Source organism: Aulonocara stuartgranti, assembly GCF_965226115.1.
Source record: "Aulonocara stuartgranti genome assembly, chromosome: 8".
NCBI lineage: Eukaryota > Metazoa > Chordata > Actinopteri > Cichliformes > Cichlidae > Aulonocara > Aulonocara stuartgranti.
The window spans coordinates 19,411,489-19,430,384 of record NC_138959.1 but is presented as its reverse complement, the minus strand read 5'-3'; the positions used below and the strand labels follow the sequence as shown (position 1 = coordinate 19,430,384).

Sequence of the window (18,896 nt, the reverse complement as noted above, 5' to 3'; positions counted from 1 at the left end):
TCCTGGTTACCAACCAACACAACACTGGGCACATGAGAAACCACTAAAAAGCTCGTGAATTTCAAAGATAATGGTTATCAAAGTACTCTTTTTTTTTTTTTTTTTAAATGGACCGTGAGTATTTTTCTTGCATATATCAGAGTCGAAATAAAGTAAAGGCTTTCTGAGATTATGAAGACGGTACGCAGGTTTATATCTGTCTTTTAATAGTAGTTGGAGGCTAACTCGCTAGCTTTTTTAGTTTAGTTATGAACGTCAGCACTGCTTTTACTGAGCTATCGGCTGCTTGCTAACGTCGCCTGCGCCACTACACCTACTAGTTAATTCATGCGATACAACCGCATAGGAGGTTGATAACCCGTTATCTTTCGCTTAAAGTTGACATAGTCAACAATGGCTAGCTCGTTAGCTCTTAATAGCATAGAAATTATTGTAACAGCAACGCTACCCGACAAGCCAACTCCGTGCACGAGTGCTGATGAAAACAAAACCCTGGGGTGGTTTAAAACGAGTTTTGGTCAACCCCTGCTTAAAATAAGATGCTAACGTTAACACAATCGTGAATGTTTGGTATTTGGTCCCTTGAATCGGCCAGCGGGTGTGGCGACATTTTCCACGAGCTGTACTCAAGGTACTTTAGGTTTCATGTCACGGCTAACCTCAGGGTTATCATGTGTGTCCCGCTACAGTGATGGACAAATACGACACAGATTTGAGGGATACGTTTTGAGCAGGAGTGATCGCCTCTCTTCAGAAATATGGGATAGGGTCATGTGAGCAGCATCATCTGCAATCACACGATGGATAACGAGGTAATGATAGTTCAGATCATCTGCCATTTTACTTTACGTGATACACTTTTCATTAAACACTGCAATTTTCACGACCATGAAACTCTAAACTAAAGGCATGCCATTTTGTGCACCAGTATCTGAGCTGTCACCCTGTCTCTATACTCTGTCACTAACAAGAATTTTCTACCCTTGCTTCTCATTTCTCTGCCTCCCTTCTGCTCCTGACCTTGACAGATGCTGTAGCCTAGTTGACTTGTAGAAACTGAGTAAGGCTTTGTGATTTCTTTGTTCATCTTGCATGTTTCTTTAAAAATATATAACAAATGAAACGGCATGAGCTTTAGGCGATTGTGTTATGCAGTCAACCAGTGCTCCCTCCGAGACCCACTTTTTATTTAATCTGCTTAATTTTACTGCAGCCAGCATTATTAAGCTTAAAGCAGGCAGACATCTGGTCTTTTAATAAGGGCCATTTCATTTCAGCTGAGTGCAGAAATGTCTGAACAAGATGTATGCTGTCAGGGTGGTAGAACCCGTAGGGGTCCTCACTTTGGGATTTTTGGTTTAACGTGACAGATATCGTTTTACAATCCATCACTTGAACTACAGCTAAAGAGCTACACTTCATGCACTGTGCACATATTATTGCAGGATGTGATCACCACTGAGGATATAGTAGGGCTGCCTTTGTGAAAAAGTGGCTGAATTTGACAAGCCATGCAAGTATTGGCCCATGCTGAGTCAGTAGTTTCAGCGTGAGAGCTCAGCTTGGGCTCATTTTTTTTTTTTTTTTGGCAGTATCTTTTGCTATGATCAATTGTGTGGCTTCATATAAAAATTGAGAGTTTGCGGCTCTTTAGCAGCAGATATTGTAGAGACTAATACTGTGTTAAGGTTATCAGGTGCTGCTTTACAAATAATCAGTTTTTATTATGGTCCTAACCAATAAAACCTTTCTTAATTCATTTCTCCATCACCCATTTAACCTTAGGCTACATCCTGACTAAATGGTTTTTAAATCCAACCGTAACCCCTGTGTCATGACACATTACGCATCCTTCACTAAAGCTTTAGTTCCACACTCGGCGGAGGAGCAAGTTGCTTGCATAATTGTGGTGATGCACGCAATAAAGTGAATGTGCATACCTGTGCAAGAATGAGTTGTATTATGACAATTTGTTGCCCACAAACCGCTGATGTAGGCCTTTCCGACCTTTCATCGTGTGTGTCTGTTTACTGATGTGTGTGTTCTTGAAGGAGAGTAAGACGTGCCAAGGAGAGAAGCTCGCCTCTGCTGTAGATGACACTCTGGATGAATATTTAATCGCCCTCCAACACAAAAACAGGTGAAGTGTTAGTGCAGGCTGCCGGGGAAGAGACAGATTGGATTTCACAGGGGAAACGGACAACTCCTGCATGACTTTCAGTGCTGCCTAATTGGAGCTCTGATTGGTTTGCCTCCTTCCCTTGAGAAACAATACATATATTTTAAAAAGTAACATAGTCTGGAATTGGAATGTGTCATGTTGAATCCTTTGTTAGCCACGTCAAAACTGTGATAGGATTTGCTATATTTTCGAAAGCTATTTATTAGCTCTTTATTTGTTCTCCAGGCTCTTAAAGCGCCTTAAAGTCAAAGACCCCAAGGAGATTGAGTTGGAACGGCTTGAGCAAGGTTTTTCAATTTATCTTAATGGAGCCAATGCCGAAGCCAGTAGGAAGCAAGCCAAGGGCTCCAACCAAAGGTCTCCCTCCTCACAGCCACCTTTGAGGCCTACATGTACAGCAGGTATGCTTTTGCACTTAGACTCAAAACTAGATATTCTTATATAACACTTGATTTTTTTTCTTCTTGTTTATTAAATTTTTCTGAATCTGTCATGCAGGCAGATGTATTATTCTTGAGTGTTCAGTCATGTTTAGGAGAAATCAAAGGTACTATCTCATGCTCTTTTTTTGTTGTTGCTACTGTCACCCATGAACCATATGGAAAACCAGCTAATAGCCACCACTCCTCAGCTTGTAGTTTGTGTGACAGGATCCCGTGTCCAGTCCCAGTGAATAAATGATAGTGACAGTTGTAGCTGGCAGGCAGTTTATTCGTCTTCCTCTCTGTGCTGTGGACCATCTGTGTATGTGACTGTGTGTTCCTTCTCCTCCGAGGCATTAGTCTGCTGCACGCTGCTCATGTTCGTTTCTGTGCTGTGACTCATCGGCAGATGTCTGTAGAAGCGCCCACCAGCTAACTGAAGACGGTAGTAAACTGGAGCAGACCCACAGGAAGAGAAGCCACACTGCCCCAGGAAAGGTCCAGAGGAAAGAATGGGTGCAGGTGCAGCCATCTGATATCCTTATCCTATCTGTATTAACACTTATTGTTCAGCAAAAATAGACATTTCCTATTTTTAAGGACACATGTTTGATATTTCCTCTTTTCTAATATGTGCAGGATCCTGTTAAAATTCGAACAGAGGATGGACCAAGTTTGCTAATCTCCCCAACAAAGCGCTACTCTGATGATTTTGAGCCCTATGAAAGCATAGACATGGAGGTAGAGTGAAGACATAACAATGCCTACTAAGCCTGTATGTGTGGGTGTTTTATTTTTAGGGGAGGGACTATGTGCCAGATGCAGCTGTCTGTAGTACTTAGCATCTCTCTATCTCTGCTATTTCCCCTTTATCCAATCATCACGTTTCATCCAGAGCTCCAGTCCACGCTCCCCTCGTAGTCCCTGCTGCCAGAGGAACACCTGCAAGGTGTCGCACTCTTTCAGCTCCAGGCCTGAGAGCCGAGGAGACCAGGAGCACAGTGAGAAGGTACTTCTCAACCTTGAGGAAGTGAAGGTGAGTGGATGAAAATGTATGCGTTTTTTTTTTTTGTGTCTTCTTGTCGAAGATGAATTAGATATAGAGAATCATCGTAATTTGGTTTATGCCTGTTGGTGGGAATTTATTTCACTTTTTAGTGGTAGTTTGTCAAATCACGAGGATGGTTAAACTGTCAGTATACAGGTCTGTGCCTGTGAGTGCGCAGGACGATGACTTGTGCATGGATGAATATATAAATGATGACCTTTGCAAACTAGGTTTTGCGTCGAAGCCTGGAGGTTAGCATGCGACGGAGCAGTCGTGGCTCAGCTGGGGAGGAGTCAGATGAAGAGTGGGTAGAGGAGCAGATTGAGAGGGATGAGAGCACAGAGAGTCTGGATGAACTGGGGCTGCCTCTCCCCTCCTCCAAGTCATCCTCCAACAGCTCTCGGCCCAGTGGCTCCCAAAGCCATTTTGACTCAGCGAACCTCATTGTGCTGGACTTTGGACCCTCACCTAAAGGTAGGCTAATATGGAAATTTGTTATTGATTTAGGGCGAAGCAAGAGAGGTAACATCCCCTGCTTTTCTGCGTCATCAGCACTGACCTAAGGATGTCTTTAGGCATGTTGTCAGCATATGAAAAGAAGCATCTATTCCTGATCTTAATCAATTTCCTTTATTTTTCCAGGTCGTAAGATCGAGCGTTCACTGTCTGCAAAAAGGAAAGAAAGTGTTGAGACTTTTATACCCACCAAACCTATGTTGGTGAAGAGCAAGACATTAGATAGGCCACCTTCAAAAGAGAGCTGGGAAGGTCAGAGTAAGTCATGTTTTACAAACTCATCTCCCGTTTTTGAATGAAAATGTGGCTGAGATATTCCATTCCACATGATTGTTGCTGGATAAAAAATGTGTATTTTCTGCTTAAGGGCCGAGGAGTCGGGTGGAGAGGCCGCTGTCGGCAAATAGAAAGTCTTCTGTCGAGGACCGGGACCCAGAGGAGGTTGCGATCAGGGTACGCCAGGCCATACAGAGAGAAAACAACCCAGTGCAGAGTGCAGAGCTCTTCAGTCGACACACGGTCTGCCTGAGCCACACTTCACTTCTTACATCTGTTATTACATCTCATTTTCATCTGTAACTGTATACTTTGCCTACTTTTGATTTTATTCAATTGAATTTTCCTGGATTTGACTCACATGTGAATCTTGTCCCATACATATATTTTTCACATCGGTTTGATTTGGTTTCTTTGTCCTCTAGGTCAAGGGACATCAGGTGATGAATGGTTTAGTGCACTACAACACTCACAACAAGGATGACAACAATGTCACTCTGGCCATGCAGAGAATCACACTCATGGGTCCCAGGTATGGTGACAGAAAAAGATACTTAAACACTCAGGAACAGAACGCTAACAGTTACAGTGTACTATGAAACAATTTTGATATAACTCAGGGGTGGCCAATTCCAGGCCTCGAGAGCCGGTGTCCTGCACCTTTTAGATGTGTCACAGCTGATTTAAATGGCTAAATTACCTCCTCGACATTTCTTGAAGTTCTCCAGTGGCCTGGTAATAAACTAATCATTTGATGATGGTGTGTTTTGACCCAGGGTGTTATCTAAGACTTGCAGGGCACCAGCTCTCGAAGCCTGGAGTTGGCCGCCCCTAACATAGCTGGACTTTCTTTGCAGTAGGTGGTTCAACAGAACCTATAAGCCCAGCAACAAAGAATAGGTATTATGATGGTGATTATTAACTTTCTTTGTTATCCCAGGCTTTTCAGTTAAGGCCATATGTGCACACTACGATAAAAGGCATGTGTAACATGTTATTGGACTGTTCTTCCACTAAACATTAATCGATCAAGTAATGCCTACTTCAGTCAGAGACATTACCAGAGATATTTGTAATTTAAAAAAAAACATGCATCTGTCTGGGAGAATGACGTAAGACAGCAGTGGGCAGTTACTGCCTTATTTTCTGGGTGAGTGAGCGCTAATCAGCTAGCTGTCTCCCATTTCTCTCTGACGGACTGATCAGGTTCATTTTGTGACATTTCTTGAGGCATTTCATCAGATTTAACTAACATCTTTGACTGCAGCTGGAGAGAGGAGTGCTTGCTCTGTGCTGTAGATTTGCTGCAAGCTGGAGGATCACTCTAACCAGAACCTGCTGCAGGTGCAAAACTAGTTCATGGGCTACCATTCAAAGTTCACAGAGCCTGTAGAGCAGAACAAGGACTGTTTCACCAGCTGCAGTTTAAGACAGTGGAAGTGGAGTCTGTTCACATGATGAAGAACTTACTGTAGAGGCAGATTATTGCACCATATGTATATGACATTATTTATCAGTTTCTTTAAAAAAAATCATACATGCCTCGTTTTGCGTGCATATGGTGTGTAAATGCAATCTAATTCAATCAATTCTGTTGGAAACACTGGAATATTTGTTCAACCATGATCCAGTTAAACTTGATGCGTGACACAAATTCAATTCTAACCCAATACATAATCAAGGAGGCATTGAAATCAGTTTAATTTTTGGCCATAACAAAGTGAAACTAATCTTCTTGTGTGAATATTTTTTTGTAATAAACAACAAAGAGTCTTTACTCTGTGTTATGTTGGCTCTATTACCAGACCAAGCGGGCTGTGACTTCACAGCTTTGTTTGTTGGTGTTACAAATGTTCCCCTCAACAGGTTGTGTATCTGCAGAAAATCTGTATAACTCATAGAACACATCAGCAAGAAAAGAACAAGTGAAAATGTTGCATTTACACCCAGTTTTATTGGTGGTAATTGAACCTGTCCTCTGTGAGAGCGTATAAAGTGTCCAGCACAAGTTACTATGGTGATGTATCCAAAAAAGGAGCCACCTGACATCAAAATAGTCTGACTTTAGGCTCAGCATACCTTGCTGACTCATTAATCTCACTTCCTAGTACATCTCGTTATTGCCTGTGGCAATTCGGTAAATGCTTTGATGTTATAACACCTACTGGTTGAAATATAACAATGAGTGTATACCCAATGACCTTGAAATTATGTATGGCTTTAGCTACTGCAGTGCTTTGCGTTAATATGAAGATTGAGGATAAATAAATAAATGGAACGATAAACAGAGCAGGCAAGCTAAAGTGTTGTCATTCTTTTATTCAGTCAACAACAGAAACTGCTGAAAGCCTTGGAGAAACTTGAAGGTGGACCTGGTTGCAGCATCCCTCAAAGTGTGAAAACAGACTACACCAAGCAGCCGGTGAGCTAATGACACACTTTCCCAGATCAGAATGAATAATCCTGATGCTGTTGGGTGGGATACCTCTGAACTGCCCGCTTTCTGCTGTAACAAAACAAATTTCCCACATGTGGGACTAATAAAGGTTATCTTGTCTTGTCTTGCCTTGTCTTGTCTTAATGTTTTGTATCGCTGTTGCAGAGAAGGCAGTCGTCACCAGAGTACACACCTGCATTGTATGTTACCATGGAGATACTGTCAAACTGGGGGAACGCGCTGCAGGTCGGGCTGACTGAGTTGCAGTTCTTCTGCCTCAGAAACAAGAAGCTTTATGTGTCGCCTCATGACTTAGACATCAGGAATGCTGACTTTCCTGGTAATTTGGGGGCGCTCGTCAATGGGAAAGTGAAGGTCAGTCTCTTCTGCTGTAGTGTGTGTGTTTGTGTGTGCGTGTGTTGTAATTTATTCCCCATCTTGTGGGAAATAAATAAGTTGCCATTATGAAAAAGTGGCTGTTTTGAGTTCTTTATGGTTTTTCATTGCACTACTTTTGAAAGTTTAACAAGCACAAAGTTTGTGTGACACAGCAACTAAACATCAGCTGCTCCCATCAATAAATGCCACAGCACTTGCCAAGAGACCATTGGCAGCCAACAAGGCCACAATCAGCTAGTACTGATGTTCAGACTATATATCTGTCCATCCTTCTTATGAATAAGTTGCTGTTTTTGTTTTTCATTTTGTTGTTCTTCTCTTGGTTTGACAGACCACCAAAGACCGTCATATGTGGACGTGTCCGTTCCACCCACCCATTCAGCTCTACTTCATCATCAGGAACACCGAGCGCTCTCCAGACTTTGGAATATCTTGTATTAAAATCTGGAACTACAACAGAAGCTTCAATGTATGTGTATTCAATAAATTTTATATCAATTCTTCAACACATTCAGTTACAAACTGTTTGATTTCTGCTGCAAGCTGATAGATGGTGCGTGATTGTGCGTTTCCATTATAACAGTGGATGACTGTGTTGGTTTGGTTACGTCACAGGTGCGTTGCTCTTTAAGCAGTGGCTGTCTGAGCTGCCACTCAGTCTGTCCAAATGTGGAACAGTGAGAGATTAGCCTCAGAGGATTAGTGTAACATGGGCTTCTGTCTGTCAGCGTCTCTGCTGTTAAGAAGGGGGCACAAAGACCCCAGGTTTTCCTAGTTTACACCGACCATTAGTACTTAGCAATATTTGTACCGGACTGTGAATAAGAGCCTGTAAGGTAAGGAGTTTGGAGTATTTTCTAGACTTCTCTGGGTTCATAGTGGTTTATTGTCTAGAGGATCAAAAGGTCGCAGTTGCACTAATTAGCAGCTAGCTAGAGCATGTTAGTCAATAGTGTGTTTTATGAAATTAGATTTTTTTTTAATACTCATCAGGTTGCAGCTTGTCATCCTTTTGCTTGAATTTTAATCAAACATTCATTATACAGAGAAATGAAATGCTAAATATTTCCCCACCATTTGGTTTTACAGCTTCATTCAAATGTTTGGTGTTAATTCTGTGAAGAATTGAAATGTGAAAATCATTATTTCTTCATTTTGTGGCATAACTTACTGCTTAAAATCAAATGCTTTTGAAATTGTTAAACATCCTAAATTAAAGACGCTTGTAAACTGATGTGCTGTATCTTTGCCAGGAGCTTGACGTAGGTGCGCGACATATAAAGCTGTACCTGAACAGCACGTTGGTGTTTGAAGGTGAGCTGGAGAAGGGCTGTGGCAACCAAGTCTTTGACTACAGCACCACAATTGATCTTCAGGATCTTCAGGTCTCCGACTCTGTGTTTTCCAGCCCTGTGGCTTCAGGACACAGTCTAAGAGGGGCCACTCCCCTTTGCTATGAAGACAGTAAGGGTGGAGAGGGTAGCATCTCCCAGAGATACCAAAGTTTGAATGCATTGTCTGACACAGCAGGCCAGAATGTGGTAGACATGCAGGAGAAATCACATACACCACTACCACCTATCACTGCTTCTGTGGGAGTGTCATCCTCTACTCGTCACTCAATACAAAGGAGCTCTTTTGACCTGTCTGCCTCAGAGGAGACCCACTCTCTCAGGCAGCAGGTGGAGCAGTCTGCACCCATGGAGCAAACAGTCACCACCCAGCCATCCTCCTCACGGGTTGCCCCGCAGTGGCTGCAGCCTCTGAACAGAGGTGCTCCAGAGGGATGTGAGACCAGCAGGGAGAGGCCACGGTGGCTGGTACCCCAGCATTCTTCAGAGCTCAAACAGCCATCAGCATCATCCTCTTCCATGCTCCCAGAGTTGCCATGTAACCCAGGGCGTGTGTGCAGAGGGGCGGAGAGGACGGCGAATGGGGTTCAGTGGAAGGCTGACTCTTTGGACCTGAGCTGCGACCTGCTTGAGGAGGTCGGGGAGCAAAGGTCAGACAGGCCCATCAGCGGACGGAGGAGCTCATTCAGAAACTCCACAGCCAGTGTAAGGCAGACAGAGGAACAACACCACAGAGCTACAGCACTGACAAACGCTGGTATGCATTGTCAGAATTTTCATACTGAAACAGAGAGACAAATCTGTATATATGGCTACTCCAGCCTTTCTATAAATTTAGCTCTATTTCATCTTTAAAAATATCAGGGTATCATCGGTCAGGGTAGGAGTTTTCATTACCTTATCAGTCCTTTCAAAGGAAATCGTATCCACTGATTAAAAATACAAAGGAATATACTTTTGGAGACTTTAGGAGAATAACATTAATATGTATATAGTTTAGCTAACTAGAGTCTCTATTCTCACCTTACTGGCAGTCATTTGTTTGATCTAATCATTGTCCTTCTTTTTGCTGTTGATCACTTTGGCAAATATATTACTGCTCTTTAATCTTACTGATTCATTTGCATTGGGTTCATTTATGTAAAATTTTGAGTGGATATTTAGTGAAATACACAGACTTGTAGATTTTAGTTATATTTGATGTCGGACAATTCTTACAGGCTAATTTCTTTCCTTTTGGTTTGTTAGTAATTTATAGTCTAATGTTTGTGTGTTCTCCAGATGAGCCCATGTCTTTGGTGAGTGCTAGCAGAAGGCAGAGTAGCTCTCGGGCCCGGCTGCACAGTCAGCAGGATGACACCCTCATGGAGTCCTGGGATTCACTCACTAAGTTCAACCAATGTCAGCGTGGACGCATCTCCAACATGTCGTTCGAAGGCGACATATTTGATGAGTTTCTTCAGCGCCAGGGCTGTGGTCCACCCACAGTCCCACCCATCTCTTCTTCATCACCCAGAAGCCCTCTGTCCTCCTTAACCACTCAGGGGACACTTTGCGAAGGCCCTGATGACGATCCATCCATGGAGCGGGAGGACGAGTTTGAGATTCCAGTGTTGCCGCAAGGCCAAAGGCTGGTAATCAACATTTTGTCCACCTGGGGTGATCGTCACTACGTGGGTCTCAACGGCCTGGAGGTTTTCAGCTCTAGTGGAGAGCCTCTCCGACCTGTTCATATCCACGCTGACCCGCCAGACATCAACATTCTCCCAGCATACGGCAAGGATCCACGCGTAGTCACCAACTTAATCGATGGCATCAATCGGACTCAGGATGACATGCATCTTTGGCTAGCCCCATTTACTCCTGGTTGTAGCCACACCATTTTCATGGACTTTGGAGTGCCCCACAAAGTGGCCATGATCCGTGTGTGGAACTACAACAAGTCGCGCATCCACTCATTCCGAGGCGTGAAAGAGGTAGAAATGCTTCTGGATGGAAGGTGCATCTTCAGGGGGGAGATTGCAAAAGCGTCTGGAACTCTTTCTGGAGGTATCTGATCAGAACAACTTCACAAGAGTTTATGCTCCATTGTGTGTTGTTTTTTTGACCAAATTATCCTTTATTCATGCGCTCAGGACTGGACCAGTTTGGCGACACTATCCTCTTCACCACTGATGATGAGATACTGGAGGCGATGTCTCGTTATGATGAGACCTTCCTTAGTGAAGGTGAAAGTCCTGAGAGCATGGTGTATGAGGAGGAGCTGCAGAGACCACGCACTGCTGATGGAGAGGGAGAGGAACGACCTTTTACCCAGGCTGGTTTCAGAGAGGAAGACCTCACTGTAAGTACTGGTCTCATTCGAGAATTTGAATCATAAATTCATAAAGCAACTTATTCCAAAGTGTGACAGAGTTGACTTTCATTATGTGGCCCCAAATGATCAGAGCAGACAGGCACAAAGGCCAAACTAGCCACAGCATCAACAGGACTGTGTGGTACAGTTATGCTTTAAATGCAATGTTGTTTTGTTTTAGCTGAAACTTCAACTCAACTCTACTATGAGCCAATCTGAAGAGAGCTTAGAGCTCATTCCTGGGATGCACACAGGAAAGTGTGAGTACATCAGTCATATCCTGTCATATTATGGTTGCCTCTCTGTTTTTGGCTTTGTGTTTTGGATGTTTCTGGATGCTTACAGTCTGTCTTAATCCCAGGCCTTAGACTGGAAATGACCTTGACATGGGGCGACCCCCATTACATGGGCCTGACAGGACTGGAGATCGTGGGGAAGGATGGAGAGACTTTACCTTTAGATCTTAGTATGATCGCTGCTTCACCCAGGGACCTCAACGACCTACCTGATTATGGACATGACCTGCGCACACTTGATAAGTATGCCTGACACTAAATGTAACATGCCCTTTGATATTACAGTTAAAGTCCAGGCAAAGATTACATCATTATTATGTAAGATACAGTGTATAATGTCTACTGTCATTATTTAGACTTATTGATGGCCACAACATTACCACCGATGACCAGCATATGTGGCTGATTCCTTTCTCCTATGGAGAGTCCCACACCTTGACCATTACCTTCAGCAAGGCCCAGACCATCGCTGGTCTCCGTTTCTGGAACTACAACAAGTCTCCTGAGGACTCTTACAGAGGGGTGAGACAGTTTCTGCCAGGCTGAACCCACATTTGTTATGATGCAGAATAAAGTTTACTTCAAATACTAACGTGTTTATGATATTTCGTACTTTACATGATCATTTGTAAATTAACAAAATATTGTGAACTGAATTAGTGCCACTTCCTTCAAGTGGAGTCAGATCAGCTGATAATTTTGAACAAGTATAATTCACATATTACTTAAGGCCATATTCTGCTTTGCGGTTATAAAAGGTCTGTGGTTACAAAGCCCAAAGTCCAGTTTTAATACATGCAGTATCAGACCACATATTAGCTGACCAATCAATGTAGACTGGGCCCTTCTGGGGTTGGAGGGTTTAAAGAGACAAGAGATAAAATACTGTGTGAGAGAAATAACAACAATATTACAGTGTTTTATGAAAATTAATGTATGTAAACACACTGTATGACACCCTTAATATGGATTTATGAAGCTGTGAATCTGACTTCTCATTTGTACAAAGAACAGTACGTGCTGATGACTGTGTATAATGCTGCAAAGCATGGATTACTTATTGTGACAGATTTTTATTTTTAACCACAGAAGTTCTTTGCAGAACACTTTATGCATCTTAGAAAACATAAAAATGTCCACATGTTTGGTTCAGGTGAAACTGATTCATCTGTTCTTGGATGATGTTCCTGTCTCACCAACGGAGGGATTACTGATCAGGAAGGGACCGGGCAATTGTCACTTTGATTTTGCCCAGGAGATTCTCTTTGTTGACTTTCTCCAGACTCCAGCTGATAACGGGAGTAACGAAGACTACCACAGGTGAAGCCCAGAGTATGAGTTTGAGTAAAACTGCTGTTTCATCAGAAATTCTGAAAACTGCCTTTCCTTATTTATAACTTTATTTTTAATTCAGAGGACACTCTAAGAAACAAGAACAGCCCAGCATGGACTATGAGGCTCCCATCATGCCTTGTGGGTGTATCCTTTTTCTAAACAGATTTCACACATGCTTATGCATGCTGTGCTCCTGTCTGCCCTATTGGTCCAAAAATGTTCTGTGGATATTTTTTAAATGCACGGATCAGATTGAGTTCAGACCACGTTAAATAATCTGCATTGGTTGCTTTGGCAACACCACTGGCATGCACATGCTCATCAAGAGCTTACAGAAGGAAAATGTCTGGCTGGAGGAGAAATAGAAATGTGTCCAGTCACTTCAGTGTGTTGTGATATTGCGCAAAACCTTTCCACATATCAGAAAATAGCAGTGAAAACTGGCTGACAGGTTAGTATGTATTTAACACAGAAAAATCACTATATCGTTTGGTGTAGCGATAAGTGATAAGTTAAGCACTTTATCGAGCTCGTGTTTTCATCCACTGTTCTCACAGACATTACAATGTGCCCTCCTTTCACGTTCGGTCTAGGAGCCAGCCAGGGCTCACCTCTGTAACCTCTTACTATTTTACTCTTTCTGGAACTATTAACTTTGTGAAATAATGTGAACACAGGCAGAGCAAAAACCTTTGTTTCATATGAATGATTCGTTACTGGTGGTTAGTGACTGCTATTCTGAGGTTGCTGGTTATGCAATTAAGTGGTTAAAATCACAGGCCATGCCTCAGACTGGTGAATGTACACCAGCCAGAAGAACCACCTGGAATTTGGGTGGATCAGATTAAGACCAGGCCTTAAAAATGTAGTGGGAAGATTTAACCCATTGCATCCGAATAATAATTTGTCTGTAACTGTACACATTTTGAACTCTAAACAAAAGCTGAACATTATAGACTTGTTAAAGAAAATTTGTTTTTGTCCAGTAAAGTGGTAAAAATGTTCTTATCTTTCTTTTTTCCTTTTCTAAGCAGCTAGAAAAGGAAAAAGCTGGATCTAAAATGCTCGATGTTGTCTTTTCCTTGACTTTCACCTGTCAGTCATTTTTCAGCTCCAGCTGTTAACAACCTGGGGAGATCCATACTACATTGGTCTGAACGGCCTTGAGTTTTACAATCAGAACCATGAGAAGATCAGCCTCAGTGACAACAGTATCCTTTCTCATGATTCAGACTTGCATCTGACCTCACTGGCTCGAATTCACCTCACTTGCTGGAATATGTTAATGTTTACTGTTAATGTGGTCAGATGGGTGCCTGGTTAAGAATGCGTGGTGTACAGTTGTGGTCAGAAGTTTACATACTCTCATCGTGGGGAGAAATGTCACGGTAATTTTGGACTTTTAATGGTTTCTTTCGGCTGTTCTTTCCCCAGGGTGGAATGATTTTGCAGCATGCATCTTTAAAGACTTGGGTAGACAAAGATTTGGGTTCACAATTATTTACATACATCGCTTTTGTCTTTTAATTAAGGTTCTTCAATGTCTTTTAACTTGACAAGGCCAAGAACTGTTAACTTCTCATTAGTGATCATGATTAACTACAACTGGTAGTTTCTCTTTGCTAACAAAAAAACGATATGTTTGCCAACTCTCAGTGGACTGACCAATACTCAGAATAATGAGAAAATCCAAGGAACTCAGTGAAGATCCAACAAGGAGAACTGTAGATTTACAAAAGCTGGGAAGGTCTCTTGGAGCCATTTCTAAACAACTTTAGATTCCAGGACCGTTGATTCAAACAATTGTACATATGTACAAATTATTCAGATGTCTCACCACTTTGACAAGTTTTGGAAGAAGACCCAAACTTTCACCCTCATATGGGAGTAAATTGGTTAGGATGTTCAGGAACCATGAAGGGCCAAGCCTGCCATGAGCTGGAACCTGCTGACACACCAGTGTCACTGTCAAGTGAAGTGAGCCTTACTGAGAGGGTGCCAACCAAGAAAGAAGGCCCTACTCGAAAATTGACACCTTCAAGCTTGAGTGAAATTAGCATTTTCCCACATGGACTACCCAAATGCATTCTAGAGAAAAGTTTTATGGCCAGGCAAGGCAAAGATTGAGCTATTAGGTAACAATGACAAGAGTGCAGGTATGTATGGAGAGGTAAAAGTGAGATTATCTAACCTAAGAACACTGTACCAGCTGTCAAGCATGGTGGTGGTAGCATCATACCTTGCGGCTGTTTTGCTGCCGGTGGTACTGATACACTGCACAAAGTGGATGGAATAATGAAGGAGTATCAATCACTAAATAGTTGAAACTGAGACATCGGTGGGTGTTCCAATAGGGCAATGATCCCAAAAGATCCAAAGACCTTTTCTAGCCCCAACCTTAGTGCTATTGAAAATCTGTGGACTTCACTTAAAATTCTTACAAGTCACTCTAATGAACTCTAACAAAGAAGGGTGATCAAATATCGAGGTAGAATTATACCTGCTTGTTTATGGCTACCAAAAGACGCTGTGTGAATTGAAGAAAATCCAAAACAAAATCAAATTTGTTCACCCAGTTCTTTTTAAAAGATTTATTAAATGCTGTATGATCATTCCACCCCGGAAAAGCAGCATGACATTCATGCCTATGTTGATTGGATGAAACTTCTGACAACAACTGTAAATCGGTCACTTTAGATTGATAGATATTAAGTCACTAGCTGTTAATGTTTTCCTCTTAAAAGATCAAACATTACATCCTACTCTAAGAACATAAGGATTTCGAGCAGTAGTGCATGGTTGTTTACTCTTATAGGTAACTGTGACAATCAAATTGAAATAATATTTAGTGTGAATTATACTTGTGCATTTTATTAGTATATTCAAGGGGTTCAAATAAAAAAAGTAGTCTAGTTTATTTGATTTGGGTTTACATAATATATCTCTGAATGAGTTTGTGACTACTGTAAAACTCTGTTCTCATGAAACTCTGAGTAAAGTTGTGGGTAATTAGCAGCTGTGTTTATATTAATAAACATGATCAGACCTCAACATTACGTCCACCAGACATTGCTGCTTTTCCAGACAGTGTGAATGTGCTGGACAATGTGAGCGGTGATGTGAGGACTCCAGATAAATTAATAGATGGAGTCAACTGCACCCACGATGGAAGACACATGTGGTTAGCCCCAGTGCTTCCTGGCCTGGTGAGAAAGACAGTGTGTGTGTGTGAGTGTGTAAGAGAGAGACTGTTTGCAGCTGACACGAGTGTATGCTCTGTTTCCATGCAGGTGAACCGTGTGTATGTCATCTTTGATCATCCAGTGACTGTGTCCATGATCAAGCTGTGGAACTACTCAAAGACGCCTCAGAGAGGAGTGAAAGAATTTGGGGTAAGCCTACTTCTCTCTCTGCTGCGGGTTTAGCAATCGCTTCTGTTTGTTTACTAATGGTGCATGTTTCTCCGTGAGTCCAGCTGCTGGTGGATGACCTCCTGGTATATAATGGCATCTTGGACTGCGTAAGCCAAGTGACACGAGGCATCCTGCCTACTTGCGACCCTGTGGTGCCCTACCACACCATCCTGTTCACAGATGACGTCTACATTACTCACAGAGAGAGGAACACTGTCATCAGGTACTCAGGCTTTTTGTATTCATTTATCTTTTTTTTTTTTTTGGAAAGATGAATTCATGAACGGCTGCTTGCTTACAGGCTAAATGCTGATTGTTATTTAGGTTTGCCTTATTTAGAAAAGGGGTATCAGACATGCACTCGGCTGCCAGCCGACTGGACGCCTTGCAGAGTCTGAAATTTGCAGAGGAGGTTGTGTTGCAGGATGTTAAGAATGGGTAACATAAAAGTGTTTTTCCAGAATCTTACAAATTATCTTTGTCATCCCATACTACACTGAAGTGTGACGGTTAATCCAAGGAGCCATGCTCCTACTGAGATTTATAATTCCACAGTCTTCTTAAAGACATCTTACACTGCTCATCATCTTTTTTGTAAATGGATAAAATGTATGAGAGGACTTTTTAAATGTATTTTGAATGCTGCTTTGCTTTTGGTGTACGACCCTCTAGAAGTCAGATTGAGCTGCATGTGGCCCATGAACTGAAATGACACCCGTGATCTGTCATGTAAAATGCTTTTTGACAGGCCTGTTGCATTTCTGACAATCAAACAGATTTACAGACAAATTGTGTTAGATTAACTCAGTAGTTTTGAAAAGACTTGTACTCTTCTCCACTTCAGCCCCCGTGTCAGCAGACACCGTCAACAGTGAGTAACAGGATAGTAAAAACCCAGTGCTGCTGCCTCCTTGTGGTCACTCCCTGTACTGAAGATTCCTCCAGTGCCCTCAAACATCCCACATCCTCCTTACCACTTGCTTGACTTGTGATCCCCAGAGTCCCTCCTCTCCCTGACTTCGAGCTTTGTCAACCCTCCCTTTTGTGTTTTATTGCCCTTTTCCGCTTCTCGCTGGCACTACAGTTTTAAAGAAAAACATCCGCTGTGTCTTCCTTTTCTTGTGTTGCCTTGTAGTAATTATGTGGAGGATCAGGATGTGAAGATGACCAATGAGAACCAGATAGTTCATCACAATAAGAAGAAGCAGACGGCAGACCCAGGTGAATCAGAGAAGCGATTGGAGCACTTTAACATGGATGGATTCGTCTGTTTTAAAATGTCTTTGTTAACTCTTCTGTTCTGTTCTCACTCAATTCAGCTCTACGGCCTAAAACCTGCATGACTGATGGCGGGAAACATGGAAGGAGGAGGTACTGACTGACATGGAGTCAGTGTTTTTACAGTTTGAGGAGAGCTGAAGGGAAGAACCTGTGGCTGACTCTTTTATTCCACTTTTTTGGTGGGTGACTTTTGAAAACCTCCTTTACACCAAGTCCCAAAGCAGCCACCCAGCTGTCATTTGTAAAGGCGTCACCCCAGCATCTCACACGGTCCACAGTTAAAAGGACAGAGATTATACACACACAAGATTCCACTTTATGGTTGGATTTCTCTCCTTTTCTTTGCTGTGAAAACGAGTCCACAGATATCCTGAACATGTACTGTATAGTCGTCCCTCCCTCAGTGCCAGGAAAAAACTGTCGAGGCTGCATTTTATCAGCCATATTATTGTGCCTAGTACCAACACTATAATCTGTGGCTGCTACTTGTGACTTGTGACTTGTGCTGCATATCCCAATGCTGCTTCTGGCGTATACATAATCCAGGAAAAGAAAAAAAAAAGCTCAAAGGCCACATGAGTACACTGTCACATCAGGACGCTACGTTAATTAATTAACATGATTCACCAACGAGCCTAGTCATTTAGCTCTCGGCCTAATGGGTATGAAAACACTCCCACCAGTGCACAAACCAAGCCTAATGCTATGCAGCCACTAATTTATATCTATTAATATTTATATCTCTTGGATTTTTACATTTGCAAGATTCACATTAACGACTAATGCGATAGACGAAGTCGAGGAACATTGAGAATTGAAGCCGCTCAAAGCTTCACATTAATACTAACAAATATCTATTTGGCTTCACACAATTAGGTCAGTTTGTTTTTTCTGCTTCGCATCAAGTAGAAAAAGCTCGTTTGCAATCCAAGTGACCTTTATTGAAGTTGCTATGCACATGCACTAGATTGTTTGACTTTTTTTTTCCAGCAAACATTTCCACAGCAGTCTTTTTAATTCGGTTAAAAAATAGAAGCAATTTTCCACTTTTAGCGTTTGAGTAGATAACAGACAACTTCTAATATGCAAATATTATAAACTTACCTCAAATTAAGAAGAGCAGTTGTTTAAAAGGGGATAAATAGGAATCTGTGTTCACTAAAATACTTGGTAGTCTGTGCTGTACTTTTTTTTCCGCTCAGTGTTCACTGTACTAACTTGTTGCATGGGAAAAACTCCTCAGCATTAATTTTTTTTAGGTGTTTTTACTGCGTCATTGAGCCCCAGTATAAACTATTCTACACTCCTTATAGCTGGGAGTCATTGTATATGAAATGCAGTTTTATGTATTTAATTTCATTATGTCCCGCAGCAGTGATACTCATTACTCCAAATCTCCATTCTGCTCTGTGGAGTGGTGGCCATTATTGTAGCCGTGACATTTAGTGTTTTGAAATATTTATTTTTCTAATCTTGATTAAATATGTATATTTGAAGTAGGTTTATTGGAATGAATAAAATGTGAAAAAAGTAATAGTTTACCTTCAGTTTTCTGGAAATTCATCCTCTTGTTGTGCTTCTTT

At 42.0% G+C, this 18,896-nt stretch overlaps 1 protein-coding gene across 4 annotated transcripts; it reads left to right on the top strand.

Annotated features, from left to right (window-relative positions):
- Positions 1-18,876, top strand: katnip (katanin interacting protein). 4 transcript variants are annotated; one of them, XM_082543186.1, is made up of 29 exons: positions 2-114; positions 690-812; positions 2,052-2,140; positions 2,408-2,583; positions 3,014-3,126; positions 3,244-3,345; positions 3,500-3,640; positions 3,883-4,126; positions 4,295-4,426; positions 4,536-4,687; positions 4,870-4,976; positions 6,770-6,866; positions 7,047-7,256; positions 7,612-7,749; positions 8,534-9,389; positions 9,914-10,681; positions 10,768-10,976; positions 11,170-11,248; positions 11,350-11,527; positions 11,641-11,806; positions 12,438-12,604; positions 12,699-12,763; positions 13,720-13,830; positions 15,686-15,825; positions 15,910-16,011; positions 16,095-16,255; positions 16,877-16,903; positions 17,168-17,253; positions 17,352-18,876. In XM_082543186.1, the coding sequence occupies exons 2-29, from the start codon at positions 801-803 to the stop codon at positions 17,408-17,410; spliced, it is 4,887 nt and encodes a 1,628-aa protein (XP_082399312.1). In that variant the 5' UTR covers positions 2-114; positions 690-800; the 3' UTR covers positions 17,411-18,876. The 4 variants fall into 4 exon arrangements, with proteins under 4 accessions (XP_082399311.1, XP_082399312.1, XP_082399313.1 ...); XM_082543185.1 differs by having other exon boundaries at positions 1-114; positions 15,686-16,011; XM_082543187.1 differs by lacking the exon at positions 16,877-16,903.
- The last annotated feature ends 20 nt before the right edge of the window (positions 18,877-18,896 follow it).